Source organism: Electrophorus electricus, chromosome 12 (genome assembly GCF_013358815.1).
Source record: "Electrophorus electricus isolate fEleEle1 chromosome 12, fEleEle1.pri, whole genome shotgun sequence".
Lineage (NCBI taxonomy): Eukaryota > Metazoa > Chordata > Actinopteri > Gymnotiformes > Gymnotidae > Electrophorus > Electrophorus electricus.
In genome coordinates this window covers 21,631,622-21,652,403 of record NC_049546.1, presented here as the reverse complement: position 1 = coordinate 21,652,403, position 20,782 = coordinate 21,631,622, and the positions used below count along the sequence as shown (strand labels likewise).

The 20,782-nt window shown below is 48.6% G+C and overlaps 1 protein-coding gene across 1 annotated transcript; it reads left to right on the top strand.

Moving 5' to 3' along the window:
* The first annotated feature begins 231 nt into the window (after positions 1 to 231).
* On the top strand, positions 232 to 18,815 carry apln (apelin). The gene is made up of 3 exons (XM_027018583.2): positions 232 to 726; positions 11,545 to 11,717; positions 14,941 to 18,815. The coding sequence occupies exons 1-2, from the start codon at positions 660 to 662 to the stop codon at positions 11,709 to 11,711; spliced, it is 234 nt and encodes a 77-aa protein (XP_026874384.1). The 5' UTR covers positions 232 to 659; the 3' UTR covers positions 11,712 to 11,717; positions 14,941 to 18,815.
* The last annotated feature ends 1,967 nt before the right edge of the window (positions 18,816 to 20,782 follow it).

Sequence of the window (20,782 nt, the reverse complement as noted above, 5' to 3'; positions counted from 1 at the left end):
TTTTTTAGTTGTTCAAACACGTTTGCACAAGAGCGCGGGTTTAATTATAACTCTAAAGCTGAATAGCCAAGCTCTCTCTCACCCCTAACCCCCCCCCCCCCACCCGCATCAGTGGGAGGGGTATTAGGGGCAGTGGGCGGGGGAGGCCCCTGTTCTTGACCCTCAGAGTGGTGCTACATAAGGCACGTGAGCGAGCGCGCTCGTTATGAGACACAAGCGTGCCCCACGCGAGGAGCCGCAGCGAGCCGACGTTCTGCTAAATCCCAGCACGGCTGAATCTGGCACGAGCTACAGCTTTGCTGTTCTCCAAGGAGGAGAAGAGGGGAAAGAAAACACGCGTCTCTGTGGGAGACACACACACACACACGCGCGCGCACGCACGCGCGGACACGCTCACCCACCGCTCCATTCTCACACACGCGCGCACATACACCGAGCAGCAAACAGTCTCTCTCTCTCTCGCTCACCCACTCTCCGTCCCCCTCCCTTCAACACTCTCACACACACGCACACGCAGAGACACACACACACACACACACACACACACACACGCACGCACACACACTCACACACACACACACACACACACACTCACACACACACACACCACTACAGTATATCAGCTCGCGACTAGCGGAGAGACGGAGGGGAGAGCAGAAATGAATGTGAAGATTCTGACGTTGGCGGTCGTGCTGCTGCTGTCTCTGCTGTGTTCAGCTCGTGCTGGTAAGCTCCTGCCTCAAGCCTCCGCATGCTTGTCTTTTTTCCTCTCTCTCTCTCTCTCTCTCTCTCTCTCTCTCGCTCGCTCTCTCTCTCTCTCTCTCTCTCTCTCTCTATTTCTCTCTCTCTCCCTGTTAGCTCCGGGCGTGGGTACAGGCATCTGTAGCTGATCACTCCCCCCCAGCGGGGCTCGCTCTCTGCGGCTGCGGACAGCGCAAGCCTCGGCTCGCGCCGGGCGCTGTGCTGCACTGCAGAGGTTCGCGTGACATCGCTGTGGCTTCCTCGGGTCAGAGCTGTGGTGCCCGCGTGGTCTGCTCGCGGAGGAGAGCTGGGGGTCAGAACATGAGATGACCGAAGTGTCGGGCCACGGGGAGGGTTATTTCTTCGTGTCACGCGGCGTTGCGCTGGTGCTGAGAACAGCGTCCGTGCGAACGTACGACGCATGCTTACACAATGTGGTGATATTCCTGAGTGTTGTAGCGGAGAGATTGTTGTGCAGTTTATTTGTCCCGGATGTCTTCTCTCAGGACTGCTGTGTGCGGCTAAAGTGTATTCAGCGTGGATTATTCTATTTTGAAAACAATAGCCCTCGCACTGCAATTTGGACTCTGCCGAGTTACAGGTGCTCATGAAGTCACCAACGTAGCGTGAACGAAAATGAGCATTTAAGACCCATTAATGTGCATTTAATTCCATATAATAACGCGCTAATGTTAATCTCCTGATGGGTAGATGATCTGTAGTAACAGCATTACTGCATGTCAGACATTAGCTGTGAGAGGGAGCTCGAGTCAGGTGACTGGTCCCCAGTCTGCAGCTGCGATGCAGGTAGCAGTCTGGTGTTAAAACAACAACACTGGTCCTTGTGAAAATGCCTTGAATTTCTCCAAAGACTGACAGCAATCAGTTAAGCACTGCCGGGAAGCATGCGTGAGGTGTGTGTGAGAACGAGGCAAGACTGTGTATGGTGGAGGCTGGCTAGAAGCTCCAGGCTGGACCAAGCTGCCACCAAGCGTGGCGTTGCCTTTATGGGTGCACTGCTATATTTGTCTCTTCATGAGTAAATGGGAAACAATTACCCTGCATTACGGTCAGTATTGTTTTCACTTCCCCTCTGTGTGTGTGTGTGTGTGTGTGTGTGTGTGTGTGTGAGAAGCTGTCCGACCCTTTGGGCCATGCACCAACCCAACCTTCCGTTGCCGTGACGCCACCCGACCCCGGGGCTGCCTGTAGAGCCATGCGGAGTGCTGTGGAAGCAGGCGTCGGCAGGGACGCAGGGAGGAGGGAGGGATGGATGGCTGGGGGGGGATTGTGCCTGGAGCCTGGGAAGATCGCTGCCATGGGGAAGGCGTTTTGTGAGCACCTCGGTGTGTAGGCAGCGGGTGTGAATCCTTTCATCTCTAGACGAACACGTTCCACAGCTGACTGAGAGTTTGCTGGAAATTGTGAGCTATTTCAGTCGAGATATAAAGGAAGAGGCACAGAGATGTGTGTGTGCGACTCTCTAAGGCAGATACAGGGTGGGGACGTGGACGAGAAGTGATGGTGCAACAGGCATGGGCGTTTACGCGGTTGTAGTCCAGGTGGAGGCTCTGGGGCACCTGCAGATCGGCTGGTGACCTTGCGTGTCTCATCTCATCGTCCGTCAAGCTCACCTTGTAATGGGCTTTCCATACAAAGGGCCAAGCGTCTCTGCGCCGGCCCATCCATAATTCATTCTGAAAGCAATCTGTCTTCCAGTCTCGCTGTTCCTGAGGCTGGTATGTAAACACGCCACGTTACAGAATGAGCCCAGCCGCTTGTATCTGTCATCACTGCACACGATATCAAAGTGTCATCTTTCAGTCGCGGGAGCAAAAGGAAGAATTCCTGACCGCGCGTGGTGGAGCGGAGAGGAAAAACTACGGGGTCGAAGCATGCACACGTGCGCGCGATCACGCACGCGAGCACAAAGCTCCGGAGATGTGTAATTTTAGCTGCCCGGTTCATCTTCCTCAGCTCCGTCACAGAGGAGCAGGTGGAGGACGTGAGGCTTAAGATCCCCGATGCGCTATGAGCCCAAGTGGCCTCGTGCACCGCGCCGATCCCACACGGGCCATCAGCGGCGCCGTTACACGGTAGTAAACTCTGATGCGGCTTCCTGCCGCGTCACCTGTTGTCCTCTGTCAGCGACAATCACGCAGGGGCCTCATTAGTCCACGGGCACGCGACGCCTCCCGTTCGGAACAACAGGTGCTGAAGACAAGGTGCTTGGTGAAACAACGTTAGTGGCTCTACGTTAGCCACATGCAGAAATCCTTCCATCGTAACTCCACTCCGCTGACGTAAAGGGCCTGCAGTCATGACCGCAGAAATAACACACACAGCACACAAACACAAACTTCTCCATATGTCCGCCTATAACGTGACGATATCGAGCGTGAAGGAGAGGCCGGCTACACAAAGGTTAATACAGGATTACGGAGAATCGTTCAGTGGCCATTTGAGGCACAGGGTTGTTTTTGGCACATTTCCAGTCTCTTTGCCTCACACATGCATGCACTTGACGTTATAGTTTTTCTCTCTCTCCCTCTCTCTCTCTCTGTCGCACACAAACACACGCACTAATGCGTGCATGCACAAGGTCAGTGACTCATAACTGGATAGCCTGGACGTCTCTTCTGTGTGGTCTGGGTAAGGCTCTGTTGCAGCAGACACTGTGCAGTACCATCTGTTTTCATGGTCTGAAGCTAAAACCAAACTGTACCTTTATGCAAATTAGGAAGAAGAAATGCACCCAGCTCAAGGTTCTGATATTTTTAGGAGCCCTGTCCTGCAGGGATCCCTGGAGCAGCTGACGTGCCCCATTTAATCAAAACAAACAGGAAAACAAGCACCTCACAGACACGCTTCGCCATCCTAGCCGCTTGGCGTCGGCGCTTGTGAAGTAAACGCATAGACTTTCTACAAGGCTGCAGGAAAAAGGAAATATATGACACCTATGCACACATAGACCTAAACCTTCTAAGGAACACGGCTGTAAACCATCGCTGGGGGGATGAACTGCTGTGCTGTGTCATAATTCACTATGTGAGGTCGTGGAGTTAAACCATGAGGAAGGCACCCCAGTGGCCTGGGGACAGCTCAGCTTTTGGCGTGTTCTCCACATACCAGCGTGATGCTGTTTGGAGATTGTTGTGTAAATGAGTTCACCTTGAGTTCACCACAGCCGTGGAGGAAGGGTAGAGGATGCTGGGTACTGGGGAAGCAGAGCAGAATATTACCTTGGGACTGCAGCCGGGGCCTTGTAAGCTCTCCGACAGGCAGGAAAAGATTCCAGCTTTCCCAACGCAGGTGGACGTCTCCACCCTTCCTCTCTTCCCTTGCAGATCTGTCTGTGGTGTCCCGCCTCACTCTGGCATCCGCCAGGCGCTGCTAGTGCATCACCCAAACCCTCTCACCCCTCTGCCAGATGCCCCCACGGCGAGTCCTTCCATCTGGTCCTGATGTTGGCCTGATTTAAGGCTCCTGATTTGAGCACTAACCTTAATGTTTACAGTGGCTGCCGATCATATGACTGTGGGCGGGGCTTTCATGAACAGCAAGGCACGCTGCTAGAGTAGTTTATGTTTGTGTGATAAATATGTCTTATTTACGGTGAGAAAGTGTCAAGAACCTCACCGATATTGCCTCCCAGATTCCGAGCAACATTCCGCCGTGGATGTGACCAGGCAGGAAACCCGGAGAGTCAGCGTGTAGTCGAGCCGTACGGTGAATACCGCTGTGTCCGGGCAGGATTTAAGGGCTCTGTCCCTGTATTGGAGAGACGCTGGTGTGAGAAGGTTTTAATGAGAATGGCTGAACGCAGACATTGTCAGAGGCGTGTAGGAGTTTGGAGAGTTATACCGATGTACACCACGGAACTGACTGTCTTTGGTAGGTGTGTGCTAGCTGGCATCTTTACTAACTAACGTCAGATCCCTGGGCTTCCACTGGAGGCCGTCCATGTCCCTGGTTACTAAAGGTTCCCATAATGGTAATCTTTGTGAGCACACAGGTTTTGTCTGTGGTAATAGACATGTCTATATATATATGTAGGTGACAGAGATTCAGCTTACAATTAACCTGGAAGGAGCCCAAAGTTTGGAATTCCGTTATGTTTGCATGCATGCTCTATCCCAGCTGTTACTACTAATCCCACAAGGAAAACCTCATTCCCTAATGGGGTGGGGGAGGAGTGGGGTACGTTTGTGGTTCAAAACTGTCTCAAAAGTAAGTGGAACCTATAAACATATATTTAGTTAGGCCAAACTGTTTACTCCCTGGATAGCCAAGCAGTGCTGTGTGACACACACACACACACACACACATTCTTTAACATAGCTACACAAGCTAGCAGAGCCCAAAGAATGCTACTGACTCCCAAACACAAACTGTGAGAATCAGGGAAAATCACTGGGAACTGGGAATATCCCGCCGTCCACTGGCAGAGGGAGATTTGTTGTTTTATTTAGAAAGGGAACATTCAGGCAACAAAGAGTACGCATTCAGCAAAAAGTCTCCCAACCTCCTGCAGCGCTGACGTTTTCCACATCAGCTTCACTTGGTCGGGTCAGTGCATCCGACCCAGGGCCTGATCCGAGATGGCTCGAGCGCAGGGCTTCCCTTCTGGAGCGTTTCTGCTTGGGGAAAGCCCCCCCACAGCAAAGCGCCAGAGTGCCCCTCCCCCCCATTACCGGTGTCCCGAGCGTCAGCGTGAACCTGCTCCTGAGAACCGTCATATGCAGCTCTCGGAGCTAAACTGCCTCTCACCTGCCCCTCCTGGGGCAAATCCTCTTTGAGGAAGTATAATGCACGGCCTGGGAGCCAATTTGAAAAAAAATTCTCAATTACGATGCTTTGCATGATGGGCTCTGTGATTTCAGAAGACCTGACCTGTGGTAACCTCTAGCCACTGATTCACCCCTGCTACTTCAGGGCATCTCTCTCTCTCTCTCTGAGCTTCATTAGCATGCCAGGCGGCGGGTGCCCTCGGCGCTTTGAACCCGCGGCTTTGTGATCACTCGAAACTGGGCCAAATCTCAACTTGTCATTAAAGCGCTGCCCTAATTTGTGTCACGTGCAGCTCGTCTGCGATGCGCCCGCCGAGATCAGAGAGCTGGGTCAAAATACTAAATACGCTCGCAAACGGCAAAAGCCCCTTGTGGGTCTCTTTTTTCCCCCTTCTCCTTCGTCTTCCTCCCCTGGTTTTCCTGACGAAGCACAGCTCATCCAGCCCCAGCGATGGGAGCAGGGGGCAGCAGGGGTTTTTGGGGTTTTTTGTGTGCAGCCACTCTGTGCCATGAACAAAGCTGGCCTTCACTTCCCCTGCTACGCCTGCCGCCATCATGGTGGCACCACGCTGCATACCAAACAGCCCTGGCGCTCTCCAAATGCCACCAAAACAATGGTGGGCAGCAGTGTGTGGCCAGGGCAGCAGGTGGCACTGCCCTGCCCGGCGGACGCCTATCAGGGATTTAGGGTGTGGAATGGCGAAATTCATGAAACCTGGATACCCAATCCACTCTGACTGACCCCATCGTTCTTTCTGGTTCTGACTGAGCGCCTTTCACGGCCGCTGCCATGGTAACGCGGGCTGAAAGCCTCCTCGAGATTGGTACCGGTTTCTGCCAAGGCGGTGTGCCGCTGGTGGGCATGCGATAAGCAGCATGGTAACTCCAGCACTTCAGGAAGCGGAATGCTCCGAAATGGGAATGGGACTGGAGGCGGGGAGGCATGATCCACGAGCTGCTCAGGGAACGCTGGAGTCTTCCTCACCTTCATCTATTTGTCATAAGCAGTGCACAAGGGGCACACTGGGTGCACTGGTACACCATTACACCATGTAAGACCCCGTAGCCGCTGTGTCTGCTGTCTAAGCTTTCGTGTGCTTTCTCTTAACACGTGTGTCCCATTGAGGATACAAGGGCCGTAATCCACCATGACTAAGTGGAGGATGGGTTTGACGGGCTTCATGTCACCGAGCTTGGCATGGCTACATGAGGAACGCAAAAACACAGTGCAGCTAGTGTGGAATAAAGGCATCTGGAAGAGAAAAGCTATAGGTTTCTCTCTCTCTCTCTCTCTCTCATTTTAATGAATGAAGGTCCGCTGAGAGCCTGGGTATCACGCCTCTGACGTCACACACACACACACACACTGCCAGCTATGGTTATACACCCACAGGGATCCAACCCCTGTGCTTGCTCTGTCTTACACACACACGCACGCGCATGCGCACCCTCAGCAACACAAACACTCCTCAAGTGATGGAGTCAGAAATAATGCAAGTACAGCAAACTAGCAGCATACGGCATAGGACTTGCATCTCGGCCGACGCGTGACGTTCGGATTCAAAATGCCCGTGCACACTGTCCAAAGACTCATGATTTCTTGAATGAAAACAGAGAACTAGAGGACTGGCTCATACCTGCCCTGACAGTTTTCCCTGTAGAAGCTGTTAGGTTTGGTGCTACAAAATCCCCTTACAGGTACTTTTCAAGCATCCAACGTAAAGCGTTGTTTCAGGCTGTTTTTAATGGACAGTAATTCTACGACAAGAAATGTTTTGGGAGATCCTGGTGACTTACTCCAGGCACTTGTGTGGTTGTGCTGTGATCGCAAGTCTTGCGGGTCTTGCTTGTCGTTAGGTGTTGAGGCGGCACCTCATTACCGGTTTAAATTGTACCATTTTCCCCAGATGTGAGTTATGCATAGCCTCAGACTATATTTCAGCGCCAGTGCTGACATACAATCGAAACGCGGCTTAATATGGACCTGTGAAAAAGGCCCTTATAGTTTTAGTCAATATTTATGCATATATAATGTCCCCATTCACTCCTGGATGCATCTGTATTTATGTGACAGGGCAGTAACAGAAAAACCAGTAAATAGCAGAGCACTGGGACGTACTCTGCCAGACTAATTATGTGTCTTAATGAAAGCTTAGAAGGAAAGAACAAAACAAAGGAAATAAAACAGCAGAGTACAGGCGCACAATAAATCGATATCCCTGTAGCCGGTTTCATAAAGAAACCAAGCGAGTCGCTTTCAGCGCTCAAACAGAGACAATCCAATTACATAGCACACTGATCCTCTATTACCTTCACGTGACTGAGACCAGGGTGAGTATCAGGGTCGAGCTCGGGGAAAATGCCATGTGATGGATCTCCATGTACGCAAACGCTGTGCACTCTTCACCTGGCACAGCTTTGCGCAATCTCTCACTTCCTGGTGTAGTGGCTAAGATTAAATCCATCTGGCCTCTTCAAAAACAGACCACATCTCTAGCATGGTCCTGCCAGTCATTGCAGGGCTGTCATTTTTATTGATTGGAGTCTTTTTTCAGTGGTGTGCATTTTTGGGAATGGCAGTGTATCAAAGCTGCATTAAGGACAGTCACAGGGACACTGTGAATCTCAGGCGTCCCCTCCCAGTTTTAGGAAGTCTTCTGTATGGGACAGAGCTAAGATTTAGCACAACATTTACATTCAACAGTATTTAGCTGTGGCTTTTATAATCATGACAGAACACAACTTGAGTAATTGAGGGTTAAGGGTCTCGCTCAGGGGCCCAACAGTGGCAACCTGGCAGTGGTGGGACTTGAACCAGCAACCTTCTGATTACTAGTTCAGTACCTTCACCACTGAGCTACCGAGTAGCAAAACTATAATGGGGGGTGTTACTAGACAGTAGAACCAAAGGGGTTTTGGGGAACAATACAAACCCGCACGTGGGGGTGTCTTATTACATACGTCTTAACACAAAACATACCTCAACACCTGAAGGGCAACCGCTTAACTGTGAGGAGACACCTTATCAGCAATGTCGTTTACAGTGCAGTAACGAGACCAAACGTTATTGCTCCGTGGAGTTTGTGCGTGAGGGTTGGGTCGAGGAATTATTATATCGGTGTGCACAATCTATTGCCCATGTCACTTTGCATCCATAATGGAGCACAAGATGATGTAACATCCCCCAGAGCTCTATAAAAGGCCATGTGGTTTGAGCGCAAGCCAAACGCAGTAGTCAATGGCAGTGATTTTGCGCGCTTAAAATAGGCTTCCCCCTCAACATTTAGTGCATCCGTCTGAGCAAGTTTCCTGCAGGTGTTAAGAGTTAATTCATAATCGGCGTTCATTTGGCTAGCAGAGGTTTTAATTTTAGAGGCTTTCTATACGCTCCTCAGGGACCAGACTCAGATGTGCATCCCAGAAGCTGGCAATGGCAAGGAACATCTAAATGGTCTCACTAACGGAGCAGGGTTACGACACACAGCACGGGAGGAGAACATGGACCCGTCCACCCGCCATTACGGCCTCCTGGCCGGATCGGTACCGGACGGTCGCTCCCTTGGAGTCCAGTGCGGCCGCTGCTGTCGTGTTGCCAGGATACGCAGGGTTTGAGCGACAGCTGCGCCGGCACGCGCAGTGCGACTAAGGTTCCTGAGTTGTTCCGCTCTGCTGCTCCTGAGACTTCTTTGGTGGTGCACGGGGAGAGGGAGATATTCTGTCAGCACTTATGATTACACATGGAGCCCTTTTACAACATGGCCACCTCTACCCCACTCACTCACTCACAGCAAGAAATGAACTGAATGCAGACAGAACGTGCAAACGTCACTCACTCGTTCTGTTAATAAAGCCAGGATTAACCCCTCCCCCACTATTTTAATGATGCAGTAGACATGGAGACCTACTGTGATTCAAATGAATCTCAGCTCAATAGGACCTTGTCAGGAATTTGAAGAATATAGACTAGGAATGGTTAAATCCCATCAAATGTACAGCCTTCCCAGTGATTTAGTCCCAACAGCGTGTCCTAGGCTCCTGAGCAGGAATGAACGTGCCAGTGGTGTGATGTAGCACTTTACCAGCAATGTCTTTTCGTTCTGGGCCACAAATAAAAAGTGTAATTGGTTTTGGCGCTGACAGCCCGTATGTTTTCCTTCTGCTCAAGGATCAGCAGCCCCTGTTATCACTGACAAGAGACAGAATTTTTGAGAACACTTAACGCAAAGCCCACTACCAACAGTCCTGACATTAGCTAAGGTTATTAATTAGCTCAAGTGTCAACGTCTCAGTTTCCAACCCAACAAAAGCCCATGTTTCAGGAGACCACACCATTATATTTCTTTAAGCACTTTAAATACCATTAAAGCGATAAGCTGCGTATGCGAGTGTATATGCACACATTTATAATATAGCTGCTGTTTGTTTTGTAGGCGCTACTTTGGGTCCTGAACAATTGGACTGTGCCTCACAGTACATTAGTCCGGTGAAAGATTCCTAATAAAGGTTGTCTGTCCCTCCATGGGGAGATGTCTGGAATGTGTTGATCCAGCGTGAGTGTCATTCAAGTTCCTGACAGGAAAAGCTTAATGGGGACTCTGTTTGCTTTAAGAGTAGGTCATTGGCCGCGTTCTCCCTGGAAGGTGCGCTGCTAGCTGAGAAGACTGGGGATGGAGGTTCTGACAGAGACAGATGTAAAGGTTAAAGCTGGGAGACGAGAGGGAAGGAGAGGAATTTACAAAGAGTGTGAGAAAATGACAGAGAGCTCCTTAAGGGATCGTATACAATGTGGCGTAAAAAGAGAATCTGCAATGAGAAACATGATGGATTCTTAACTGAGCCGGGTTTTATGAGCTTCTCGTCTGGCTGAGTTCAGACATACAATAAATCTGCTGCACAGTTTTCATTAATTTGTTGAATGTCGGTAACACGCGGAACTCTGTAGTGCAACCAAGAGGAACCATTGGATATCAGCGGTTGAACAAGAGCCTCAACACCCTGGAGGGCTACTTTGATTTCCTTCAGAGGTGAAAGGTCAGGGCGATCACACTCGAGTGTAAAGCAGGCTTACGAGATCTAAACCACCATATTGAGAGATGGCTTCAAACATCTGGATAATTCAAGGGGCTGCATGTGCATGCGTGTGTGTGTGCATGCCTGCACACGCATGCAAACAACACACACAAACTGTTCCTCATTGTTTTTAGAGTAAAGCAGTCGGTGCTTTAAGGAGTTTCAACAATGTGTGAGAGTTTAATCAAAATTTGCAGATGTTTTGGGCTCCCTGAGGAAAGTTGGATGTGGTACAATTTCAGGATGAAATTGAGTGAAATTAATCTACTTGGCAAATGCCTGAAAGGTTTAGTATTGGGCAGGGTGCTGTAGGTTCTGTAGTTACATGATTGATTAGAAGCAAATATTCCATTGTTATATACGATCTCTGTGCATTTGGGTTCCACTCTAGTGACATTTTGAAACACATGACTGAAAGGCACCTTTGGAGTTTACATTTCCAAGGGAGTGAACTGCAGGGGAGTTACAGTTTCAGTCTCTAATAACTGGACTTACAGTTTCAGTCTCTAATAACTGGACTTACAGTTTCAGTCTCAACCAACTGGAGTTACAGTTTCAGTCTCAACCAACTGGAGTTACAGTTTCAGTCTCTAATAACTGGACTTACAGTTTCAGTCTCTAATAACTGGACTTACAGTTTCAGTCTCAACCAACTGGAGTTACAGTTTCAGTCTCTAATAACTGGACTTACAGTTTCAGTCTCAACCAACTGGAGTTACAGTTTCAGTCTCTAATAACTGGACTTACAGTTTCAGTCTCAACCAACTGGAGTTACAGTTTCAGTCTCTAATAACTGGACTTACAGTTTCAGTGTCTTCTAACTTGGCGCACCAGACTAGGTCATAGTACCTTGCACGGTAGCTCACTGGTGAGCCCAGAGCGTTAATGGAGTGTCTGACTGCTGTAGTGCAGATCCCTGAATGTGCTTCGTCTCTGCACGCAGCTCCTGTGGCATCCACAGAGCACAGCAAGGAACTGGAGGAGGTGAACAGCATGCGGGCCCCTGCACGGCAGAGCCCTGCCCGAGCCGGCCGGAACCAAAGACCCGCCGGCTGGAGGAGGAGACGCCCACGACCCCGTCTGTCCCACAAGGGGCCCATGCCGTTCTAGAGCAAGGTCAGTCTGACACTACGTTTCCCACAATGCACGACGCTGTTACTACTTTGAGTGTCACGAACACTTCCGATGTAGAAAAGCACTCTGCCCTCCGTGGCACTTTTAGTTCAATCAAATTGGTTTGTTCTTTGTTTTAGAATTAGCAGTTATATTTAAAGAGTCATAGTAAAGTCCCAGCATCTAGTATTCTATCTCATACCTTTGGATAAACGAGAACCAGAAGGCATTGTTTTGATTTTCTTCCCTGAATGGAGTGGTTCTCTTCACCTTTCACTCTCTCTTTGCACAACTGCTGCACATGGAGGCGGTTTGGGAAAGCGTGTGTAACATGAGGAGAGTGAAACTGGAACAAATGCTTCCTTTCTGCCCTTCTCTGTTATTCCCATTAATCGGAGATAATGGTCTACCCAGGAAAAAAGGAAATGGCGACCTTGTTCGATGACTGGACTTCAGACTGCTGACTGCTCCAGGTCCATTTATTTCCAGTAGCTCTGCAGTACCGCCAAGCCAAAACATAATAAATAAGTCAATAAGTCAGTATGTCAGTGAAGCCCACATAAATATTCCCTAAGAAAGTCTGTCTGACTGATGTTTCCTTCATTCTGATAATGCCAGTTAAAGCCACTTAGCAAAAACAGCACTTACTGGAGGTCCGTTTCTCCTCTGTTTCCTTGTCTTTCATTTTATGCCTGGGTTTGATATCTGGGTGTCTTGGTTTGAGGGACTGGCCTTTAATTTTAAAGGCTGAGAAAACGGACCTTCCAGCTCTTACTGAAATGATCTCTAAGGATTCCTGTCATTTACTGAGGAAACACGGCCATATGTTCAAACAAAGTACAGCCCTTGGACATGTTTATATTGAGTGTGAAGGACGCTTCAAAATGATTTCAAGGAAAAAGATGGCTTATGAAATAGCTCAGAGCTCATTCACATATTCCACTCTCTCTCTCGCGTACACACACACACACACACACACAGTGTGCAGGGCAAGCCCAGCAGGGTACAATACCCCGGCCGGAGGTGCCAAGGCCGTAACGCAGCATAGAGAATCCTGCTATAAACTGACTGGCAGACACGGACGACTCAACCCTTTATGGTCTAATGAATCACTCCTGGAGGAAGAGAAGAGAGATGAACGTGATGACACACAAGACTGTGTACCTCGCTCTCCATGGTCTTTCGCACTTTTATCATCTATGGAGAATTATAGATTGCTTTTGTTGTGGTCAGATTTTGTGTGGGAATCTGCTGCCCCACTGTGTCTCCTCACTGTCTCCTGTGATCCGAGGGATAATGCACAACTGACAGCGTAGAGTGGAAGACAAAACGCAGGGCCCCGGTGTGGTCGCCTACGCCGCGGACAGTGCGGCGCTCCAGGGAGCTCAATGCCTCGCCTGGCCAATAAAAGGAAGCCATTCTTTGGCTGAGCTGTGGAGTCAGTGCTTGTCTTGAGGTTCGGAATACCAAGGCACAATAAGGGAATCTGCAGGAAGTCGTGTAGCTCTATTAAAGGGAAACGGCTCAGTGACTCTCAATGCGGAGTCCGCACTGACAGCACTTCAGCGGAGACGTTTTTTCCAGTCACCCACGTCTTTGGCTCCTTGCGAGCCTCCTCAGGGTTCAGAGTTCACCCATTCAGCGGTTTTATCCCCCAGGTCCCGACAGACGGAGCTGGGTAATGCAGCCATGTGCAAGGGCAGTAGCCATACTCACAGAGCACAACAGCCAGTGTTCACTAGAGTTCGTATGCCACGCTGATGAGGTCCATTTGTAGTTTGTCACTCTCCTGATAAAATACTGTGATCCTGTACGACTAATAATTTCCCCCATGCGTTTCCCTGGGGAAGAGGAAATATTACATGTGCAGTAAGTCAGCCTGTGGATCGTGCCAAGCGTCTGAACTGCGCCTGGCTAATGTAAAGTTACGCTCTCAGCTGGGTGGGAACTGCAGCCTCGCACTTCATCAGACCGTCTGAGCGGCAGAAGGAACCCTCCTCGAGGTCTGAGAACAGCCAGCAGCCGACTGAATGAGACCAAACCAGAGGCACTTCAACTTGAAAGGTGCCCCTGCACCCCCTCCCGTTGTGTTCACTCATATTTTTTCCCCTTGTTGCTGCTGATGAGAAACATGGAAACAGTTGGAACAAGACCTTGTTCTTGCCAAGTGGGTGGAGAAACAGTTTGAAGTTGAATAGAGACATTTTTTTTGGAGTCAACGCTAAATGGGTCAGTCTTTGTACTATTTTATGTATAAGTGGCAATTGGACCGAGCTGCTCACCTGTTTGCTGGAAGGAGAAACAGAGAGACGTACGTCCCTTAACCTGTCTCAGCTGGCCAGCCAGACCGAAGACCGCGTTGTCTCACAGGAACTAGTGTGTGCATGTTTTCTATACGGGGCTGAAACCTTGGCGGCGTTCAGAAAATCCAGGCACCGCAACATCTGTCCGAGTCCTGAAAGAGGAAACCTGTCCTGTGAAGGCCCTGAACATGCAGCCATACAGAACAGGTCTGGGCAGAGGGCAGATCGGGCCTGCTTGTAGTGCCAAAAGCAAAACAAAACAACCCAGATTAAATGGAGACCTTGTGACACTTTTTTTCCCCTAGAAAACTGTACATAGTTTTGTGCGCTTGATTTAGTTGGACGAGCAAAAGAAGAATGTGGAGGTGAAATCACAGAAGACAACAGATGTGATTCAGTGACGATTCACAAATAAAAACCCTGAGACTGCGATCTCCTCTCTGGCTACGCAATGACAAAAGAATGCTCAGGTACATCAGAAAACGCCTCTTATCCACCCAAAGATGCCGTTGTTTTTTGAAGAAAGATGGTTGAGAGGCTCGTCTGTTCAAATCCTTATCAGCAGTGTGGGCACAGAAGATAAAGATAAAAGACAAACGGAGAAGATTACAGCACAGATTCCGACTGACTCAGGGACAACCCCGATGTAACGTTCTGCAAAAGAATCATGTGTCAGCTGACTACGTAATGGGGGGGCTTCAATGTGCCGTGCATGCGGCTTCCTTTGGATAACACCATGTGATGCTTTTAATTGTCAATATAATTGATTGTATTTGTGGCTCTGAACCCTTTAAACAAGTCAAGACACATTAAGCCACTGGTGTTTTTGCTTTACTGCCCCGTGCAAACATCCAGTAACATAATAGAAGCGTGTTTACATCAATCACCAACTTATGACCACGTTTTGTCTTCTTTTCCTGCAGGCAATACTTAGGACGCCCTCCCCCTCGGTTCTGATTTCGACGCTCTTCCTTTACCTTGGGGGGGCCTGGCAAGACGGGGCCCTTGTCAGCCTGGCCTGAAGAGTGATGTCCATAGCACCTGCTGGTTGAAGCAGCACTTCTGCCCACCAAATACCAGGACAAGCCTCACTCTCAGCTCTCTGAAGAAGGGTGGGGTGGGGTGGGATATCGAGCCCGAACTACCAGATTCTGTCTCTCTGTCTGTCCATCTCTCGCTCTCTCTATCTCCCTCTCCTGCTGTGGTTTTCCCCTCATACGCTTTTTAGAGCTCTTTCATTGCCACGCTTTGCATGACGTGCGAGCGCCAGGGAACCCGGCCCACGGAGGGTCTTGGAAAGCGCTGCGTTCTCAGCGGAGGCGTGATAATCCCAGTCCCCGCCGTGTAAAGGTGACGGCTGTTCTTTGTTCCATTGCTGTGTTGTGGCGACGTCTGCTGAGGGTGATGGTAATGAGAGAATGTGACGGGAATCTGAAGGTGAAAGCATGATTCAACACTTCACCGCTCCTCCTAGCCAGGCCAGCCACTTCTACAACATAACAAATGTGACATTTCCGTTTATTTTATTTTTTATTTTTTTTCATATGTCTATTGCAACACTAAGGAGAATGTCTTTTGAAATAAGCAGCTTGTCATTTTTTGTGTCAATGTTATTTAGTTACCACTGCTGATTATATAAGTACCTCTGACTTTTTTTTATGCCACTTTGCATTAAAAGAATATGATCAGGTCAAAAGTAAACAGAAATCTATGGCATATGGATTGCTTTCATTTCAACATGCATTTACATCCGGAATGCATCCGGAATGCTTCTTAAGACTGTGCCACTCAGAGCTGGCAAAGCATTACCCAGTAGACACGCCGGGGGTCGCTTCACGGGATCCCCCTTCTCCGCTAAGCTGTGTGTGATCGTCTGTCCCGAGCCCCGCCTTTCTCCCCGAGTCCACACACGACTGTTACCTGGTGCAGCAGACCAGCTCTCCTTTTAATGAAGTGCCAAATCCTGAATCTGCTAAATGTCGCTCCCGGGAGACCACAACCGAGAAAGGCATGTTACTTCTTATTCTGAGTCTCGACACACCTTGCCAAGAAGTTTGCATCTCGCCGTTAGTTGCAGAAAGGCAACGGTAGCAAAGAGGATAGTTTAAAGAAATAAGACCGAAATACTTCTGAAATCCCCATTTCCAGTGCTCGTCTCTGATTGGTTAGCTGAAGGCTGGGTGGGCCCCCTCGATAACTTTGATTGACAACAACATGCCTTTATTTTACATCATACCAGACCTTATGACCTTTTTTATTTTATTTTTGTTATCTTTGAGTTATTTTTCTCAGGGTGCTGTTAGCGAATCTTGTATTGGAATGGTCTATATTTTGTGCATTTATTTAAGAAAAACAGAAACATAAAAATACACAGACATGCAAAGTACAGTATACATACATATATATGAATAAATAAATATAAATAAATCAATAATTGTATGCCACTGTCCTTCTGTGTCTTAACACTGGTTCCCTGCAGCACAGGTGGCCATTGCTTTGAATGCTCTGGTCAGTAAATCCCACTGCTGATATATTTCAGAGGGACCTCACTCAAAGTGAGCTGGGCCCAAGACCCTCCACCTGCGTAATGCTCCGTACACCACGGTAAACCAATGAGGTAACCACGGTAACCCAGTGAGGTAACCACGGTAACCCAGTGAGCAGATATCCCCACCGTGCATCTTTCCATTGTGCTTGCTGTTTCCCTTCCTTTCTGTAAATCTTACTGCAGCTGTAATGCGGAGACATTTCGGATCTTATGAGACTGTTTCCTATGTTCGGGATCGCGATGCTCGGTCCGACAGCCAGATTGGCATTTTAACGCTCACCACTGAGACATTTCTCCCTGTGACATTGGAACTCTTAATAATGAGAGGCAGCGCTGAAACACACAGCCAAGCCCACCTTGATTAAAGACGTATCAAATCTGAGGATTCTGTGAATACTAATAATTCCAGTCTCATCATTATCCTTTAGTATCCTGTCAGACAGAGATGTAGATTTCATTAATGCACCATCGGAATGAGACAGCTCTGATGCGTTAGCAGGGCAGAATTCCGAAGAGATGAGCTAGTTTCCCATCTGTGATGCCGGATCTGTCGAGATACAGCTGAAGGGATCAAACCGCCAGGGTTCGAATCACTATTTTGTGTGTGGGAAGCTGCTGTCGGAGGTGCAGAGTAACGTCAGTACTCCTCCTGATGGTGTTTTCACCATCTGCACCAGCTGAGATGCCCGTGCAAGGACTGCTGAAAAAAAGCAGCATTGCAGCACAATTCAGACCTTGAATCTGTAATAAATAAACGAATAGATAGATAGATAGATAAATATATCCCCATCACTGCTACACAGCCCCCTCAGTGATGGCTATCTGTTGGATCACACGTCCGAAGACAAACACGCCGTCGTGCAAGGCCTGTCACAGCAGAGGTCCTGACCAGTCCCTTGGCTCTGTGCCAGAACCTCTCTGCCACTTCCATTACGCCGTGGGGAAAAGTGACCCCTGAACACGCGTCTCTTGGCATGTGATGGTTTTCCAGTGTATCGTGACAGTTTTATTGACTGATTCTTGTCTAGCTGGTTGTCCAAAGCTTACTTTTGAATACAGTGTGGAAAGCTGTATTTTATTCGTGTGTGTGTGTGTGTGTATGCGTGTGGTCGTACTACAAAAAAATAAAAAAATTTAAAAAAGGATAGAGAATTATTCTGCTACATAACATGCAGTGGACATTTTCCTCCACTACCTGGCGTAGCACATAGTCTGGATCAGCACAGCACGTTAATGAAGTCTGTGGTAAAACAACCAAAACAAAACAGAACAACCGTGTCCAGTATCGGACCCGAAACTGGAGACCAATAATTCCAGTCTGAGAGCGAGAGCCTGTTCTCTGCGTGGTCCCTCCAGCAAAGCTCAGTCCGGTGCAACCTCTCCACTCCCTCCTGTGTTTTTGCCTAATTCGCGCTTTTCTGTTGAATCATGATGCGCCTGGGTAGCTTGAGCATGTTCTGATTGGTTGGTTCCCAGAGCTCCTCAGTTTGGGGTTCAGCTTGATAAAGAGCTGTGCATGTATACCTGGGATTGCGTGAGTGGGTGGAGGTGTGTATGATGAGAAGACAGCCATGGCAGGTGAAACGTAGAATCTTCAGTCCCTAAGGCCTGAGTTTCAGATAACTGAGAGAAATTGCAAAGAGTGTTGGCAGTACACAACAGTTTGCTTTGACGGGCGTTTTCTTTTGTACTGGACTCGTGATTGCTTTTTTTTCCCCTACTCTCCTAGTCATTATCGAGTTTTAACCATCGTCGGTCTGATGCTTGATCAAGACAGGCAACAGAAAATGACCGACACGCAACACATTTGAATGCTTGCTTGTGACAAGCCTGTCAGTGTGCATGTGCAGTGCTGTATCTGGAGGATCACGTAACTGAAAATCGACCCCATATAATCACACATGCCCATGAATTGACCAATCAATCACCCTCTGGGTGAGGGGCTCGAGACTCCACCCGTACTGGCGAAAGCTCAGTGTGGTTCTAACACATCCCTTCATACACATGCCCACCAACTCTTCTTCAGTAGCCTGAGGATACCGGCACGGCCCCCAGACGGCCCCCAGACGGCCCTGGCCTAGCAGCAGTATTGCAAGGTTGTGCGGTAAACACTGTAAAGACAAGGTATTAACCCTCGTATCTCCTGTGCGAGGTGTGTGCTCCCAGAACTCGCCAGACCAAGTGTACAGTCTCTGTCTCTGTTTTGATGTTAAACTGGGCAAAAATACATGAATAAATAAATGAATAAAACAAATGTATCAGAAATGGTTGAAATACTGTGTACAGATTTGAACCTTTGGTTTCTAATTTATAAAAGCTAAGCTTTAGCTCTTGGAGTACTTATTTGATTTGATTTGATTTTTTCCTTTCATGCGTAGCTTTGTGTTTTTATTTTCTATTTCTGTAAAGTGTGTAAATATATCTTTATGATAATAAGTAATATTAAAAAGTATTATTTTAAGAAACAAGTGTGAATTTGTCATTTATATAAGAATATCTTAGAACATACATTGTATCTACATCATTTTATATATAAACAAAATATTATATGTTATGTAATCAGAAACTTACAAGTCATGCTCACGTTTTGCACGTAGCCTTTACCACTGGCACAAACTCTGGGCAACCACAATTTTCTAGATCCTCTTTAAGGTGACAATGCAGAACTGTCCATAAGCTACCCCAGACCTGTCACTAAACTACCCCAGACCTGTCCATAAGCTACCCCAGACCTGTCACTAAACTACCCCAGACCTGTCCATAAGCTACCCCAGACCTGTCCATAAACTACCCCAGACCTGTCCATAAGCTACCCCAGACCTGTCACTAAACTACCCCAGACCTGTCCATAAGCTACCCCAGACCTGTCCATAAGCTACCCCAGACCTGTCACTAAACTACCCCAGACCTGTCCGTAAGCTACCCCAGACCTGTCCATAAGCTACCCCAGACCTGTCACTAAACTACCCCAGACCTGTCCATAAGCTACCCCAGACCTGTCCATAAGCTACCCCAGACCTGTCCATAAGCTACCCCAGACCTGTCACTAAACTGCCGCTTGTTCTTAGGGTCTGCTTTGCGCAGCAGTCTCAGCTCGGAGCTCAGCTTCCCTTTCTTGCGTGCTTGCGAGCTGCTTTGAGGCACTACAGTCGCACACTCCCACATTTACACAAAGTCTAATACAGATGTAGGATTATGAAAGAGATCAATCCAAGGTCAAGGTTAGAATTTAAAGGTGAATTCTGGGATCATCGTACACATGTTCAGAATGAAAATCATCACCGTTATGACTTCTGCATCTGTGTAACGGAATGAGCTGCTAAAAAAAGCAGTAAAGAAAACTGCTTTTTGCCACTGAATTATAAAATGACTGACATTACCTTCAGAACCCGTGAAGGTGGCTTAAATAAACTCGCTTTACGGTCTCAGTGCAACTCACCTGCGAATGGCATTTGATGGCAGGCCTGGACAGAGAATGAAAAAGTGAGGTCAGAGTGAAGCGAGAGGCTGGCCTGCTCTGGGCCGCTGGGACCTGCTCTGGGAAGTGTCTGCTTAGCATGCAAGGCTGACACTGCCTGACAGGCTGCAGGCCACCCCACCAGGCAAGCGCCCCCCCACCTGAAGAGGTTATGTCATCAAACCCAGGTCAGCTGTATAATTGGGCAGGAGGTCTCCAAGGTGAGATGGAGCGAGACAACGAAGCTCTAGAGTTACAGTGCTGCAGAGGCCAGAGAGACGTCTCCAGGAGTCATTTAAGCTGCTCAAACTACTCAGGGGTCGGCGAGAGGCACTAGCGCTAGTTTCGAAACTTCATCTGCTAGAATGTCTAGTGGATACTCAAACTCCAAGTGTGCTTATGGCTTTCGGGCTGACATTCTCAACTGCATCTCAGGCGGGACTCGCGAGCGGGTAACGCGGCTCCACTGACACGCTCTCGGCTGCATTTCTTAATTATTAATTACGTCCTGATGGCAAACGACATGTTGTGGAGGGAAGCATGAAAAGCTTTGACCAGCTTAGCTCCAAACTCCAGCACAGCTATCTGCAGTATCACTGCCAGCAAAGCTCTCCATCCGTCTCTTTTGGCGAGCTGAAACAAAGTGTTTATTGCAGTCGCGGTCCAGACGTCTCCGTCTGCCACATCTGCACTGACGGACGCTCAGTCACTTCAGATTAATCAACCAGGCTGATGTGCAGTGGATCTGACAGTACATTGT